This window comes from Hippocampus zosterae, chromosome 2, assembly GCF_025434085.1.
Source record: "Hippocampus zosterae strain Florida chromosome 2, ASM2543408v3, whole genome shotgun sequence".
Classification (NCBI taxonomy): Eukaryota; Metazoa; Chordata; class Actinopteri; order Syngnathiformes; family Syngnathidae; genus Hippocampus; species Hippocampus zosterae.
In genome coordinates, this window is record NC_067452.1 from 21,134,422 (window position 1) to 21,150,647 (window position 16,226).

At 47.5% G+C, this 16,226-nt stretch overlaps 1 protein-coding gene across 3 annotated transcripts in view; it reads left to right on the forward strand.

Annotated features, from left to right (window-relative positions):
- The window catches only part of LOC127595434 (nucleolar protein 4-like), a 51,760-nt gene that overhangs the window by 11,529 nt on the left and 24,005 nt on the right, over positions 1-16,226 (forward strand). Inside the window, exons 1-2 of one of the 3 annotated variants that reach the window (XM_052056937.1) lie at positions 3,302-3,640; positions 6,007-6,160. In XM_052056937.1, the coding sequence (XP_051912897.1) occupies positions 3,497-3,640; positions 6,007-6,160 (298 nt within the window). In that variant the 5' untranslated portion in view covers positions 3,302-3,496. Of the gene's footprint in view, positions 1-3,301; positions 3,641-6,002; positions 6,161-16,226 lie in introns of those variants that run through there. The other 2 variants (XM_052056939.1, XM_052056938.1) reach the window with 2 other exon arrangements.

Here is a 16,226-nt window from a genome sequence, read left to right on the forward strand (position 1 = left end):
ATCTTCGCTCTGTCATTCTCCACCACCTTCGGAGGTGTTTCCCATTTTGACCTTGGGGTTTCCAGTCCATACTCCGCACAGATGTTTCGGTAGACTATGCCAGCCACCTGGTTATGGCGTTCCATGTAGGCTTTCCCTGCCAGCATCTTACACCCTGCAGTTATGTATTGGATCGTCTCAGGTGCCTCTTTGCACAACCTACACCTTGGGTCTTGTCTGGTGTGGTATATCTGGGCCTCGATGGCTCTGGTGCTCAAGGCCTGTTCCTGAGCAGCCAGGATGAGCGCCTCTGTGCTGTCCTTCAGGCCAGCCCTCTCTAGCCACTGATAGGACTTCTTGAGATCAGCCACTTCAGTTATGGTCCGGTGGTACATCCCGTGTAGGGGCTTGTCCTCCCATGATGGTCCCTCTTCCAGCGCCTCATCTTCTGTTCCCCATTGTCTGAAACATTCTCTGAGTACGTCATCCGTTGGAGCCTTCTCCTTGATGTATTCATGGAGCTTGGATGTTTCATCCTGGACAGTGGCTCTCACACTCACTAGTCCCCGGCCTCCTTCCTTTCGGCTTGCGTACAGTCTCAGGGTGCTGGATTTGGGATGGAACCCTCCATGCATGGTTAGGAGCTTTCGGGTCTTAACGTCCGTGGTCTGAATCTCTTTCTTTGGCCACCTTATTATTCCTGCAGGGTATCTGATCACTGGCAGGGCATAGCTGTTTATTGCCCGGGTCTTATTCTTGCCATTGAGCTGGCTTCTTAGGACTTGCCTCACTCGCTGGAGATATTTGGCCGTAGCCGCTTTCCTTGTTGCCAGTTCGAGGTTGCCATTGGCTTGTGGTATACCAAGGTACTTGTAGCTGTCCTCAATGTCTGCTATTGTTCCTTCTGGGAGTGAGACACCATCAGTGCGGACTACCTTTCCTCTCCGAGTCACCATTCGACTACATTTCTCAAGCCCGAATGACATCCCGATGTCGCTGCTGTAGATCCTGGTTGTGTGGATCAGGGAATCTATGTCCCTTTCGCTCTTAGCATACAGCTTTATGTCATCCATGTAGAGGAGGTGACTGATTGTAGCTCCATTTCTGAGGCGGTATCCATAGCCTGTCTTGGTGATTACTTGGCTTAGGGGGTTCAGTCCTATGCAGAACAGCAGTGGGGAGAGTGCATCACCTTGGTATATGCCACATTTGATGGACACTTGGGTAAGTGGCTTGCCATTGGCTTCAAGTGTGGTTTTCCACATCCTCATCGAGTTCGCAACGAAGGCTCTTAGGGTCCTGTTCACCTTATACAACTCCAAGCATTCAGTGATCCATGTATGTGGCATCGAGTCATAGGCTTTCTTGTAATCAATCCAGGCTGTGCACAGGTTGGTACGTCGGGACCTGCAGTCTTGTGCGACTGTTCTGTCAACCAGGAGCTGATGTTTGGCTCCTCTGGTATCTCTACCAATGCCCTTCTGCGCTTCGCTCATGTATTGATCCACGTGTCCACTTATCTTAGCCGCGATGATTCCTGACATGAGCTTCCATGTTGTGGAGAGACAGGTTATTGGCCGATAGTTGGATGGGGCTGCACCCTTCGAGGGATCCTTCATGATCAGGATCGTTCGCCCTTCGGTTAGCCATTCTGGGTGAGTCCCATCACTCAGCAGCTGGTTCATTTGTACTGCTAGGCGCTCATGGAGTGCTGTGAGTTTCTTTAGCCAGTAGGTGTGGACCATGTCCGGGCCTGGTGCTGTCCAGTTCTTCATATCTGAGACTCGTTCCTGTATGTCTGCCACTGTTATGGTAACTGGGTTCTGTTCAGGCAGGTTGCTGTGCTCCTCTCTCAGGGTCACCAGCCATTGTGCACTGCTGTTATGTGCAACCTCCTTCTCCCATATGCCTTTCCAGTACCTTTCAGTTTCCAGTCTTGGTGGGTCAGCTCTGTTGTTAGGACCCTGCCACTGAGCGTACACTTTCGCAGGTTGTGTTGCGAACAGCCTGTTTATTCGTCTGGCTTCATTCTCTTTCGTGTACCGCTTTAGGCGACTGGACAAGGCTTGGAGTCTTTGTTTGGCAGTTTCGAGTGCTTCAGGTATGGTCATCTGGATGTACTTCTCGGGTATCGGCCTTTTCATCACACCTCTCTGGGCCTCCGTCAATTGACTCACATCTTTCCGGGCCGCCTTGATCTTAGCCTCCAACCGTCTTTTCCATGGTGGGTAACGTATCTCATGGTTGCTCTTACAGCCCAGAGTCTCCAGGATCACTGATGCTGAAGCGTATATCAGCTCATTGGTTTCTGTGATCGTTACGGTAGGGATCGCCCTCAGTGCTGCATTCACACTTTCTATGAGACTTTCAGATGGTACTTCACATAGTCGTTGTAATCGGTTTCTAGGTTGCCCAGCTTTCATTCTCGCCATGACTTCGCTTTCAGGTCAGTTGCTGCCTCGCTCAGCATTTCATTCATTGGGGCTGGCCACCCAATCTCATCATCTGCATTCATTGGGGCTTGCCTCCCAATCTCTTGTATGACCTCCTCCTCTGATCTGAAAGCCTGGGGCCCTTCACCATGGAACCTGCGTTGTACCTCATCAATCTCAAGTTGTGACAGCAGTTGCCGTTTGTGGATGTTGGAACACTGAGCTACTAGTTGTTTCTTGGTCAACCGTGACTGTGGGTTTCGAAGTAACCATTTAGCCCACATTCTCTGCATGTAACCCCTCTGACTAGGGTTGCTTGAGTAGTAGCATTCCAACAGAGCCATGTTATCGCATCTCGCCCATCTCCGCTTTGTTCCAGTAGCCCATTTTTCATCAAGGTGCTCTGGTCCCCCAGCACCTGACGCAGACCTTGTTTGGCCGGGCGACGTCTGAGCCGGCATGTCATTCGTTTTATTGTCTCTCATCATTGTATGAGGTAGGCATTAGCGTGAAGGATCTTGCCCAAGGACCCACACTGGATGGTGTTATGTGCTCATTTTTGCCCCAAGCGGGATTCGAACCACCGTCTCCCGTATGCCAAACCGATGCCTTACCAACTGAGCTATCCAGCCGCATATATATATATATATATATATATGCATGCGCACGTGGACCCATACACACATGCACGCATGCATACACACATGTGCTCAGCACAACATGGACAAAATAGCTGCGTGTTAAATGCATGAACATCACTATTGTAGCTCGCGTGTACCATTTTAAATTGCTTCTCCCGGCACTCCAGATTTCCATTCTTTGCCAGTGCCATCGGCGAATTGTAGACGAAACCAACTGAATGAGAAGAACAATTAAAAAAGATATATTGCAACAGCTCTGAGCGCAAGCTGCACTCGCAGACTGCTGGCCGCTAACAACTTCCGATGATGCAGGTCACATGCCACTGTAGGTGAAAGGTGACCTGCTTTTTTATTTTATTTTTTAAAGATATTTTTTAGTGAAAGTGAAACTGTTAATCCCAAGTCGCCTACTGACTACACATCCGCTGGATCAGGCATTTTCTGATGTACGTTATTTTTGATCTTTTTCATGGATTTCAAGGACATTCACAAGTCCCCAGTCAAGTTGTTGTCTCCAGGATTCCCAGGGAGACTGGAATGCCAGTACATCGTGGTTCTGCTGTTTGCGCGCTTATGCCAGGTTGTGCGGTAGGTGTGTCAGAAGTCTGGACAGGAGAATCTGCATCGAAAAAAAGCACAAATGGGAGAATATAGCACATAGCGAATAGCACTGAATCATCTTGGTTGTAATTTTAGGTTGCCAGGGTAACATGGCAACACCATGACAAAGGAGGGTGTGTGTGCGCGCGTGCGTGCGTGCGTGGGGGGGCTGCTCGGAGGCCGAGGTGCTGGGAGTTGTCAGGATGAGAGGATGCAGGCATGGGGGAGGGGCAAGAGAGGGATAAGCAGGGTGGGTGGTGGTGCTGATGGTAAAGGCAGTGGGGGGTGGGTTGGGAGTGGTGATGTTGATGCCAGCTTGAGGGTCCAGCAGCTCTGCACCATGGCAACAAAGAGAGACCCTTCCCCCCCCCATAAAAATATAAACCTTCATTTATTTCATTCATAAAATGAACAAACATGTTTCGCGCTCACTATAGTAAATACAAACAGTAAATTTCCATTTCAGTGTGTTTTACATTACTGTTTGTCCAAGTGGATCAAATATCATTGTGATTGTTGGAACATATCGTTATGGCTTGCACTTTTGTGTAAATACAACCCAAAGCTGATATTACACGGTATCATGTTGATATCCCTTAGGCTACAGTGCCAGTGCAACCGGATCAAACTTCGATATATTGCATTGCTGTTGTACAGTTGACTCAAATACCAATTTGCTGCTGTGCTGTGTCGTTAGCACTTGCAAAACGCTATCACGACAGCTGGATCCTGTATTGATATGCTGTATCATATAAGCATCGCTTGCGCTATAGTTTTGACACAAGTGAATCAAATATAAATATTATGTGGTACAATATTGTTATTGCTTCTACTACAGCATTAATATAACCTGATCAAACGTTAATATTATGTATTGTATCATTATTACTTGTGCTCGAGTGCTAATACAACTGGATCAAATATCAATATTATGATGCACTGTACCGTATTGTTGCTTGTCCGACAGTATCAATACAATGTGAAATACTGATGTTGTGATGTATTTTTGCGACGCACGCTACAGTATCGATACAAGTAAATCAAATATCGGTCCCGAGATTTATTTTAGATCTGATGCAAAAGCATTGCTGCAACTGGGACAAATATCAATTCCTGATGTTTCTATATCATTTATGCTACAGTGTTACAACATCTGCTTGAAACATCCATTTTGTGATTTATTGTTGTTACTTGTACTACAGTTTCGATGAAAGTGGACCTGTACTTACATCGTCCACATTTGTGTCAACCATGTAGCATAACTGATAACAATAGCTCACAATTCCTGTAGAAAAAAATGATAACGATACGATATACACCACGTTATCGATATTTGATCCAGCTGTGTCTGTGCTGACGTGTAAATGATAATGATACAATAGCAATATTTGATCCAGTTGTTGTAATGCTGAAGAGTGGGTAATAAGAATACACACTGAGGTTTTGGATGTTTTGTCCTGCCTTGGTGGGGATGTTGCTGAGCAGATGAGCGCACAGAGACAAAGATCCTTCCGTTTATCCACGGGCTAACTTGATTAGCTTAGCAATGTCCGTCCGGCCACTGCTCTGCTTTGGATACACACACACACACACACACACACACACACCCACACACACACACACACACACACACACGCACGCACACACACACACACACACACACACACACACACACACACACACACACACGATCAAGCCGAGCAATACCTGCTATAGCATCTTTGTGTGTGCTGTAGAACAGCCTTCAACACACCCAATGTGTGTGTGAGTGTGAGCCTGCGCACTGATCGGTCGATCCCCAGTGTGGCCAGCAAATGGATGCTAATGTGGCGAATCGTCTGAAAAGCATCGCGGGCCAACAACAACACAGCACAGGAGAGAAGCGCTTGTTTGAATTTCAGTGATCCATTTGAGCATTTTAATTATTGCTACAAATATTTAATATACAAATTATTATGTTACGTTGTTCACGTGTTAAGCCATGCAGCTGTGCCTTGAGCTACGAGTTGAATTGGTTGCTAGACAACACTCATAAATCAAAACACTGTCTAAAATCATTTCCCTTTGAAATTAATGGAAATGTCATCCAATCTAGCTTTCCCAACATAAACATCATATTGTACTTGATAAAAACATACAGTAATGATGACCTTTATAATTAAATAGAATTAAAAACTAATTGTTTCTTGCCACACTCATAACTTGTGAAATCATTTGTGTGTCGATGCACCAATGGATGGTGTATGTTATACTTCAAGGAAGTTCCACAAAGACAAACTACACAACATGCGCACGTGTCCGAGTGGCTTTACGACTCATTGTGACTGCTTCCTGTTTTGTGTGCGTGGAGCCAGGATGACGCGTCAGTGAGCAGCGAGGACGAGGCTGACATGAGCGAGCCTTCGTGGCTGCCAGCCGAGCCGGGAGCGACATCGCCGCTTAGCCTGGCCGGCCGAGCAGAGACCATGCGCCACAGTCCCAACATTGCCGGCAACAGGGAGGACGATGGTAAGACTCCGCTTTTTTTTATCCACACCGGTGTAGTTAATTCAGTCCAACCTAGTTGGGTGCCTAAATGAGCAGCCCCAGACATCAAACCAGTAGTTGCCGGTTGTATTACAAAGCTTTTGTGCTAATAATAGAAACTAGAAAAGTGATTCTCAAATAATTATATCAGTTGTGAGACAAGAAAGAATCACTTAAATGTTCTGTGTTACTTGGCTTACATTTTGCATTTCCACCCCCCCCCGCCCTATTTTTTTAAACCCAGTTCATTGATGTTGAAGTACAGTTCAGTTGTATTTAACTTTGAAGTATCTGCATTAAATCTTTTACAGTGATTTGTCTTCAAATATTTATTTCGGTATAGTTTGCACTTTACTTTTGTTTGCAAACCATTTTAAAGAAATAATTATTTAGGTATATTTGCTTGTTTTCCTTTTTTTAAGATCAGTGTTCCTGTTAAGATATCCTTTATTTTTCCCACACCTGGGAAATTAACTGCATAATGTATCAGTGTCTTACAATCATACGAAATATCCTTCTTGTGCTCAGCCTCGTTTTTGAGGCCCACTCCCCTCCTATATTTTAGCATTGGCAATTATGTTGGCACTTGGAGAGCAATGCATTTTTGAGTTGGTACTTGATATAAAAGGTTTGAGAACCACTCAGTGAGGGAAAGCAATTTCTGTGGAAATTGCATGTGAATAATGAGTAGCCGACGGACCAAAGAAATGCTGTGCAATCAAATGAATTGTTGAAATGCTGGATTTGGGATTTGAAATTGGGATGCTTGCAATCGGTCAAGAAATGTTTATGTTTATTATTAAACATTAACTTGCTCATTTAGTAGTGAAAATATGTGGATTTGCGGCAGATAATTAGGAGCATGTGTCCTGAATGAGATGGACATTTCTATACACACCCCTGTTGAAATGCCAAAACCACAACTGCAACATTTATTCATTCATTCGTTTTCCGAACCGCTTGATCCTCACTAGGGTCGCGGGGGGTGCTGCAGCCCATCTCAGCTGTCTTCGGGCAGTAGGCAAGGCACACCCTGAACCGGTTGCCAACCAATTGCAGGGCACACAGAGACGAATAGCCATCCGCGCTCACACTCGCACCAAGGGACAATTTAGAGGTGTTCAATCAGCCTGCCATGCATGTTTTTGGAATGTCGGAGGAAACTGAAGTACCCACGCAGGCCCGGGGAGAACATGCAAACTCCACACAGGGAGGCAGGAGCTGGAATTGAATCCGGTACCTCGGCACTATGAGGTCGACGCGGACCACCGGGCCGCCACGCAACCGCAACAATACATTGTAAAACTTTTTTCCGCCATTAATGTGATCGTTAACCTGTACCATTCAATTTTTAAAAAATCAAGAGGGGAAGTAAAAACAAACACCTGAGACCCTCTTATAACTTATAATGGGAGTCAGCTCACAACTGCCACCATTTTAAGTCCCTTTGATTAACCCCTGTTCTGGTAGGCTTTTCCTGGCATTTGTGTTGCTTCCCATCAGAAACCTTTAGGTTTTGTGGTGAGCACATTTTGAGCTGTTTGTAGATGTTATTATTTTGGTGATGATCAGTGTGTTCCATCCATCCATTTTCCGAACCGCTTATTCTCACTAGGGTTGCGGGGGTGCTGGAGCCTACCCCAGCCGTCTTCGGGCAGTAGGCGGGGGACACCCTGAACCGGTTGCCAGCCAATCGCAGGTGATCAGTGTTGTGTTTGCGCCAAACATTCTGGCCAGCAAGTTCAACCTTGGTTTAAATGAAACCTCCCCAATACATGTGGCCTATTATAATCCAATAGAAGGTGCAGTAAATGTCAACTAAAATTAGTGATATTTGATATGTGCAGTTTGCGAACTTAGATTATCATCTGTGTCACTGAGTCAAAAATGAAATAAGATACGTTATAGGAAAGTAGTTAGTGATATTTTTTGTTGTTTGTGAAGCGGCCTTTGCAGAGGTACCGGGTTCGATTCCAGCTCCGGCCTCCCTGTGTGGAGTTTGCATGTTCTCCCCGGGCCTGCGTGGGTTTTCCCCGGGTGCTCCGGTTTCCTCCCACATTCCGAAAACATACGTGGCAGGCCGATTGAACACTCTAAATTGTCCCTAGGTGTGAGTGTGAGCGTGGATGGTTGTTCGTCTCTGTGTGCCCTGCGATTGGCTGGCAACCGAATCAGGGTGTCCCCCGCCTGCTGCCCAAAGACAGCTGGGATAGGCTCCAGCACCCCCCGCGACCCTAGTGAGGATCAAGCGGTTTGGAAGATGAATGAATGAATGAATGAATGAATGAAGCGGCAACATACAGTACGGAGGGCATTCTGGCCCTTTTACAATTTTTAGAATTCCAAAATTAGTACATCCGTAACTTCGAACCACAGCCTAAGTGCTGTGGGAGTAGTTTAGCAATGTCAATGAATATTTCATGAGCTCTTTTGTCACTATTTGTCAACAACTATTCACGCATTCAATATTGATGACTGCTCACATTCTTGGTCACATGCATCATTAGCGCCAATTAGCGTCATCTCTGCTTATATCTTCCACACACTTTGTTTTGGATTTGGTCCTCTAGGTTCCTGTAGCCAAACTTCAACGCCACCCTGCACGTCAACTTAGTTCTGCGGGAGTCAACAGACTGGAGCTGTGCGTGTGATTAGCTTTTTGTATGGCATCGCCTTTAAAGCAGCAACTGTAGCAGAGACTCTTTTATGGTTTTTAGGAAAGTAAATGTTATTTGCAGCATTGTCTTGGTGCACTTGATGAAGAGTTTATGACATACGCACATACCCTCATCCATAGTGCGCACCTTAGTTGAGTGTGGTTTCAAGTGTTATTAGTGACAAGAGCTGCCAGGCTGAGTGGAGAAAGATTTAAAGGATGACAGACAGCCCGCAACTCACCTGAGAGTTTCGCAAAAAGAAGAGCACGGGGCTGGGGGGGGATCCTACATCCATTAGCTCCTCCTGTTCAGCAAGTCAGGTCACTTGTACAGTATTCAAGGGCACCACTGTAGGGAGAGGGTTCACTCTTTATCAAGAATTCTGTTATGGTATGATCGACAACATGAACAATGATGGAAGATAACATGGGAACATGGAAATATGGAGAAGATGAAGAACAGTGCTCCAACTGACAAGATGGTGAAATACAATACAATACAATACAATACATTCAATACATGCTGATTTATATAGCGCTTTCACAACAGCGGCAGCTGTAACAAAGCGCTTAACAAAACAGTTAACATAAAGTAAAATAATAAACACAACAAATAACATAAAACACGGACAGTCATGCAGTTCTAACCACTTTTCCATCACATGCTTTGTTGTTTAAAGCAGTTTGAGATGAAAGAGCCCCTCCGTGAGTCGTCACCTTACCGTGGTGGAGGGGTTTGTGTGTCCCAATGATCCTAGAAGCTAAGTTGTCTGGGGCTTTATGCCCCTGGCAGGGTAACCCATGGCAAACAGGTTCTAGGTGAGGGGCCAGACAAAGCACGGCTCAAAGACCCCAATGATGAATACAATAAATGGATCTAGGTTTCCCTTGCCCGGACGCGGGTCACCGGGGCCCCCCTCTGGAGCCAGGCCTGGAGGTGGGGCTCGTTGGCAAGCGCCTGGTGGCCGGGCCTAGACCCATGGGGCCCGGCCAGGCACAGCCCGAAGAGGCAACGTGGGTCCCCCTTCCCATGGGCTCACCACCCATGAGAGGGGCCAAAGGGGTCGGGTGCAATGTGAGCTGGGCGGCAGGCAAAGGCGGGGACCCTGGCGGTCCGATCCTCGGCTGCAGAAGCTAGCTCTTGGGACATGGAATGTCACCTCTCTGGCAGGGAAGGAACCCGAGCTGGTGTGTGAGGCAGAGAATTTCCGACTGGATATAGTCGGACTTGCCTCCACACACAGCCTGGGTTCTGGTACCAGTTCTCTCGAGAGGGGTTGGACTCTCTTCCACTCTGGAGTTGCTCACGGTGAGAGGCGCAGAGCAGGTGTGGGCATACTCATTGCCCCCCGGCTCAGTGCCTGTACATTGGGGTTCACACCGGTAGATGAGAGGGTTGCCTCCCTCCGCCTTCGGGTGGGTGGACGGGTCCTGACTGTTGTTTGTGCATATGCACCAAACAGCAGCTCAGCATACCCACCCTTTTGGAGTCCTTGGAGGTTGTGCTCACGTGGGCAATGACAGTGAGACCTGAAGGGGCATGATTGGGAGGAACGGCCCCCCCGATCAGAACTCGAGTGGTGTTTTGTTACTTCTGTGCTCGCCACGGATTGTCCATAACGAACACCTTGTTCAAACATAAGGGTGTCCATATGTGCACTTGGCACCAGGACACCATAGGCCGCAGTTCGATGATCGACTTTGTAGTTGTATCATCGGATTTGCGGCCGCATGTTCTGGACACTCGGGTGAAGAGAGGGGCGGAGCTGTCAACTGATCACCACCTGGTGGTGAGTAGGCTCCGATGGTGGGGGAAGATGCCGGTTCGTCCTGGCAGACCCAAACGTATAGTGAGGGTTTGTTGGGAGCGTCTGGCGGAATCCCCTGTCAGAAGGAGTTTCAACTCCCATCTCCGACAGAGATTTTCCCATGTTCCGGGGGAGGCGGGGGACATTGAGCCCGAGTGAACCATGTTCCGTGCCTCTATTGTTGAGGCGGCCAATCTGAGTTGTGGCCGTAAGGTGGTTGGTTCCCGTCGTGGCGGCAACCCCCGTACTCGCTGGTGGACACCAGCAGTAAGGGATGCCGTCAAGCTGAAGAAGGAGTCCTATCGAGCCTTTATGGCCTGTGGGACCCCAGAGGCAGCTGACGGGTATCGACTGGCCAAGCGGACCGCGGCTTCGGTGGTCGGCGAGGCAAAAACCCGAGCGTGGGAAGAGTTCGGTGAGGCCATGGAAGCCGACTTCCGGGCGGCTTCCAGGAAATTCTGGTCCACCATCCGACGTCTCAGGAGGGGGAAGCAGTGCACCACTAACACTGTGTACAGTGGGGATGGGGCGCTGCTGACTTCGACTCGGGACGTTGTGAACTGGTGGGCAGAGTACTTCGAAGACCTCCTCAACTCCACCAACACGCCTTCCTTGGAGGAAGCCGAGCCTGGGGACTCTGAGGTCGGATCTCCTATCTCTGTGGTTGAAGTCACCGATGTGGTTAAAAAGCTCCTCGGTGGCAAGGCCCCAGGGGTGGATGAGATCCGCCCGGAGTTCCTCAAGGCTCTGGATGTTGTGGGGCTGTCCTGGTTGACACGCCTCTGCAACATCGCGTGGTCAACAGGGAGAGTGCCTCTGGATTGGCAGACCGGGGTGGTAGTCCCTCTTTTTAAAAAGGGGGACCGGAGGGTTTGTTCCAACTGCAGAGGGATCACACTCCTCAGCCTCCCTGGTAAGGTCTATTCAGGGGTGCTGGAGAGGAGGGTCCGTCAGGAAGTCGAGCCTCAGATTGAGGAGGAGCAGTGTGGTTTTCGTCCCGGCCGTGGAACAGTGGACCAGCTCTACACCCTTAGCAGGGTCCTTGAGGGTATGTGGGAATTCGCCCAACCAGTCTACATGTGTTTTGTGGACTTGGACAAGGCGTTTGACCGTGTCCCTCTGGGAGTTCTGTGGGGGGTGCTTCGTGGGTATGGGGTACCGAACCCCCTGATACGGGCTGTTCGGTCACTATACCACCGATGTCAGAGTTTGGTTCGCATTGCCGGCAGTAAGTCAGAATCGTTTCCAGTGGGGGTAGGACTCCGCCAAGGCTGCCCTTTGTCGCCGATTCTGTTCATAACCTTTATGGACAGAATTTCTAGGTGCAGCCGAAGCGTTGAGGGGGTCCGTTTTGGGGGCCTCAGTATTGCATCCCTGCTTTTTGCAGATGATGATGTGCTGTTGGCTCCTTCAAACGGGGCCTCCAACTCTCACTGGAGCATTTCGCAGCCGAGTGTGAAGCGGTTGGGATGAGAATCAGCACCTCCAAATCTGAAACCATGGTCCTCAGTCGGAAAAGGGTGGAGTGCCCCCTCCGGGTCGGGGAGGAGATCTTTCCCCAAGTGGAGGAGTTCAAGTATCTTGGGGTCTTGTTCACGAGTGGGGGTAAGAGGGAGCGGGAGATAGACAGGCGGATCGGTGCAGCATCTGCTGTGATGCGGACGTTGTATCGGTCTGTCGTGGTGAAGAAGGAGCTGAGCCAAAGGGCGAAGCTCTCAATTTACCAGTCGATCTACGTCCCAACCCTCACCTATGGTCACGAGCTATGGGTCGTGACCGAAAGAACGAGATCCCGGATACAAGCGGCCGAAATGAGTTTTCTCCGCAGGGTGTCCGGGCTCTCCCTTAGAGATAAGGTGAGAAGCTCAGTCATCCGGGAGGGGCTCAGAGTCGAGCCGCTTCTCCTCCACATCGAGAGGAGCCAGATGAGGTGGCTTGGGCATCTGATTCGGATGCCCCCTGAGCGCCTCCCCGGTGAGGTGTTCCGGTCATGTCCCACCGGGAGGAGACCCCGAGGAAGACCCAGGACACGCTGGAGAGACTCTGTCACCCAGCTTGCCTGGGAACGACTCGGGATCCCCCGGGGAGAGCTGGAAGAAGTAGCTAAGGAGAGGGAAGTCTGGGCATCCGTGCTAAATCTGTTGCCCCCACGACCTGGCCCCGGATAAGCGGTAGATGATGGATGGATGGATGGATGGATGGATGGATGGAGATGAAAGAGGAGAGAATCAAAGTTTCCTTTAACCAGTGGTTCAGAGACGTCATGCTCAAAATGTGCACACGTCAGCTACAAGCTAAGTTTCAAAGTCAACAAGAAGTTGTAGCATCCATTGAAGAAAAAAAGAGATTGATTCACTTCTCCTGTCCCATGGAAATCCATTTCAATTCCAAGCGGCGACTCACGGTTCCAAATACGCATTGGCGCTCTGCGCCAACGCTCCTCTCTCCTCATCCTCAACTTCAGCAGCCATCCATCAGCCGCACCAACGCCGACTGTCCAACAGCGCCGACATAGCCACTGAACAAAACTGGGTTGTGAAAAATGCTGCCCATCGCAGGCGCAAAAAACACAAGCGCCCCAGGTCTGTCCAGCACCGACAGTCAATGGCGCCGACATTCCTCCCAATCAAAATCTGTACTGGCACAGGCGTGCTGCCGAGAAGGCGCAACCACCAAGCACAGATACTTCTCCTTTGACGAATGTCGTAGCCAAAAAACGCTGAAAACAGTCCATATCAGGTCCGCATGATGAAACAACAAACAACATGTGACAAAACAAAAGACAAAAACACCAAAAAAGCAAGGCTCTTGAAGAGCACTTGCCGAAGGCTGCCTACTCGGGCGCCATCTTGGGAAGGAAAAAAAAAAGGTCGATGATACGCAACTTTGCTATGGAATGTTGAAAAAACAAGTTTCTTCTCATTTTGGTCTTTTCCAGAATCGGTTTTACGCAAATGTCCCGCTCCGAATTGATGTCCGTTTAGCATCCAAAGTTCCTGATGGGCAGATGTTTCATGCGGAGTAATCCGGATCATGACTGCATTACCGGACCGGTGATTCAAATGTGGAATTGGAGCAGCCGCCATCATTGAACTGTATGCTGGTGGATATGCCTAATCCTTGGATCACGTGCACCTGCAGCATCTTCTCATGCTGACTACATACACTAGTGCCTTGACTTACAAGTTTAATTTGTTTCATCATCGCAAATTATCTTTTCACATTGAAGTGAATGAAAATGCCATTAATCCATTCCAGTCTCACCCAAAAACCCAACGTTACAATTTTTAAACAAGGTGAATAACACTGTATATATTTTAGTTAATGAAAACCTTTGGTCATAATAATGTACACAAAGTGTTTGTACATCATGATTAATTCATTGCGGCTCCTTGTGGTGTATTTAACTTGGCCACCGGGGGTGCAATATTAATCCACACTTTCAAACAAGATTTTTACAGCCACAAGGCTGCAGTAATATTAGCAAAGAATAAAGAATATATGCATGTGAGTTTGTTCTATTGTGAATATCGCTGTATTGTCGTTGTACTTTTATGTTGAAATGTTGACTTTACATTGGTCATTGCCGGAAATTGCCAGCTTTCAAGTACTAAAAACAAATATTATGCTAAACATTTTATTCACATAGTACATTTTTACAACCAAATTAAAAATATATTTTGTTCATTCATTTTGAGCATTTTCATTAAACAGTACAACAAATATGGAACAATTCCAGAAAATGTGTTCATAATTTTGAAGTTATGATCCTAAATATGACGTTAACATTATTGCTACTTATGAATGTACCTAACTATTTTTTAAGTCCCCTCTAAATCATCTGGCCCATCTGTCCATTTTAAAAATCAGTTGTAGGCCCTTGAGCACAAAATTTGCCTTCCCCTGGTCCACATCTTCACCACCGTCCCCAATTGATGACTTAAAACGCACCACAAGATCCACTGGCACCATGTATATCGACTACCCAAACCTCTGGGCAAACATATTGGGAAACCTGCGACCCTCTGTGCTTGGAATGCCAGTTTGCTGATCTCATGCTGACTTCCTTTGGACACGATTCTTCATTTCTTGTAATAAGTGCGCGTGTGTGTGTTGCGGTGCCGGAAAATAGGACAGCGTCATCAATGACCACCTCCCCTTGCCACCTCCATGCAGGAGTGGGATTGAGGAGAGGGTGAGGATGAGGAGGGACAAGGATGAAGGGCCGTCCATTAAAAAACGGGGTGGGATGGTCGTCGCAGTCTTTGGGTGCGGGCGGTGCAGGGGGAGGCAACAAGCATTAATTGAAATCCTGATGAAAGTGTGCCTGATGGTGTTCCACACCATTTTGTCTTTTGAATTTCTACAAGCAATAATCAATGAATCCATTTTTTATTGATGGAGTAATTGAGGGTTTGTGCAGAACTGACTGGTGAGGATGCAAAATATGAAACTGAGCTAAGTCAAGTCAAGTCAAGTCAACAGTATTTATAGAGCACTTTCAAACAGCCATCGCTGCATACAAAGTGCTGTACATGGAGCGATTTAACATACACAATAAACTGTAAGACGAATCGGTAATAAAGGCGGTAGAAAGCACCAAGCAGTAAAATCAAGAACAAATCTAAGTCATGCTGAGTCGAACGCCAAAGAATACAAGTGAGTTTTGAAGTGAGCTAAGATACGGGTAAGCTCAGCTACAGCTTGTGTAGAATTGATACAGTCATAATAGTGTGCAGCACTTGTCTGTGACCAGCGGAGGTGCTCTCAATTTACTCTCAATGTGAATTAAGCTCAGCTAAACTCAAATAAACAAAGCTACATTCACGGATTGATTGTACATGGAGTGTGTGTCGTTAATCGATCTGCTTCTGTCGCCTTCTGAGCAGCATTCCTCACTCGAAAACACTCACTTTAACTCACACAGAAGCACACCTCCGAACTGTCATGTTTCGGTTTGTGACCAATAGGTGGCACTGTAGAGCTTTTCATGCTGTTACACACCTGGTCGTTAGGCAATTCGTGGCTTTAAAAGGACTCCCGGCTGACTACTCTTGGTCGAGTCATTGTTGCACTTTGTTGCTGTCATGTTAGTTTGTTTGTCATGTTTAGGTCATGTTTTTGATCATGTTTCTGTTATTGATAGTTTTGAGCTTCAGTCTTGGTTTTAGTTTGGTACTTTAGACTTTGCTTGTTTAGGATTTAGTTTTCTGTGTTTTATCAATACATCAAATACACCCTGCTCCTCTCTCCTGCCTGCTTTTTGGGGTCCTCCACCACCTGGACCCCGCAGGTACTAAGGACCAGTCCCTATTCCGCCATGTGCCTGGCGGCGCTACGTGACACCAACATGCTCGAGGATGTCACTTGAAATAGTCTGAGAGATGCCTTAATTGCCTCGCTAAGTGCTTCTGTTTTGGTTGACAAGAGGTAGGTTTGCATGTTTGTTTTAGGTGGTAAAAGTGCTGCAACTATTTTGGGACGGAATTTATTTATTCATGTGGCTAACCGGGCTGTGGAATTTTGAGACAGAGACGGAGAGACCTTGGTAAGAGATGTGTAAATTGCTTTATGGTTTTTGGGA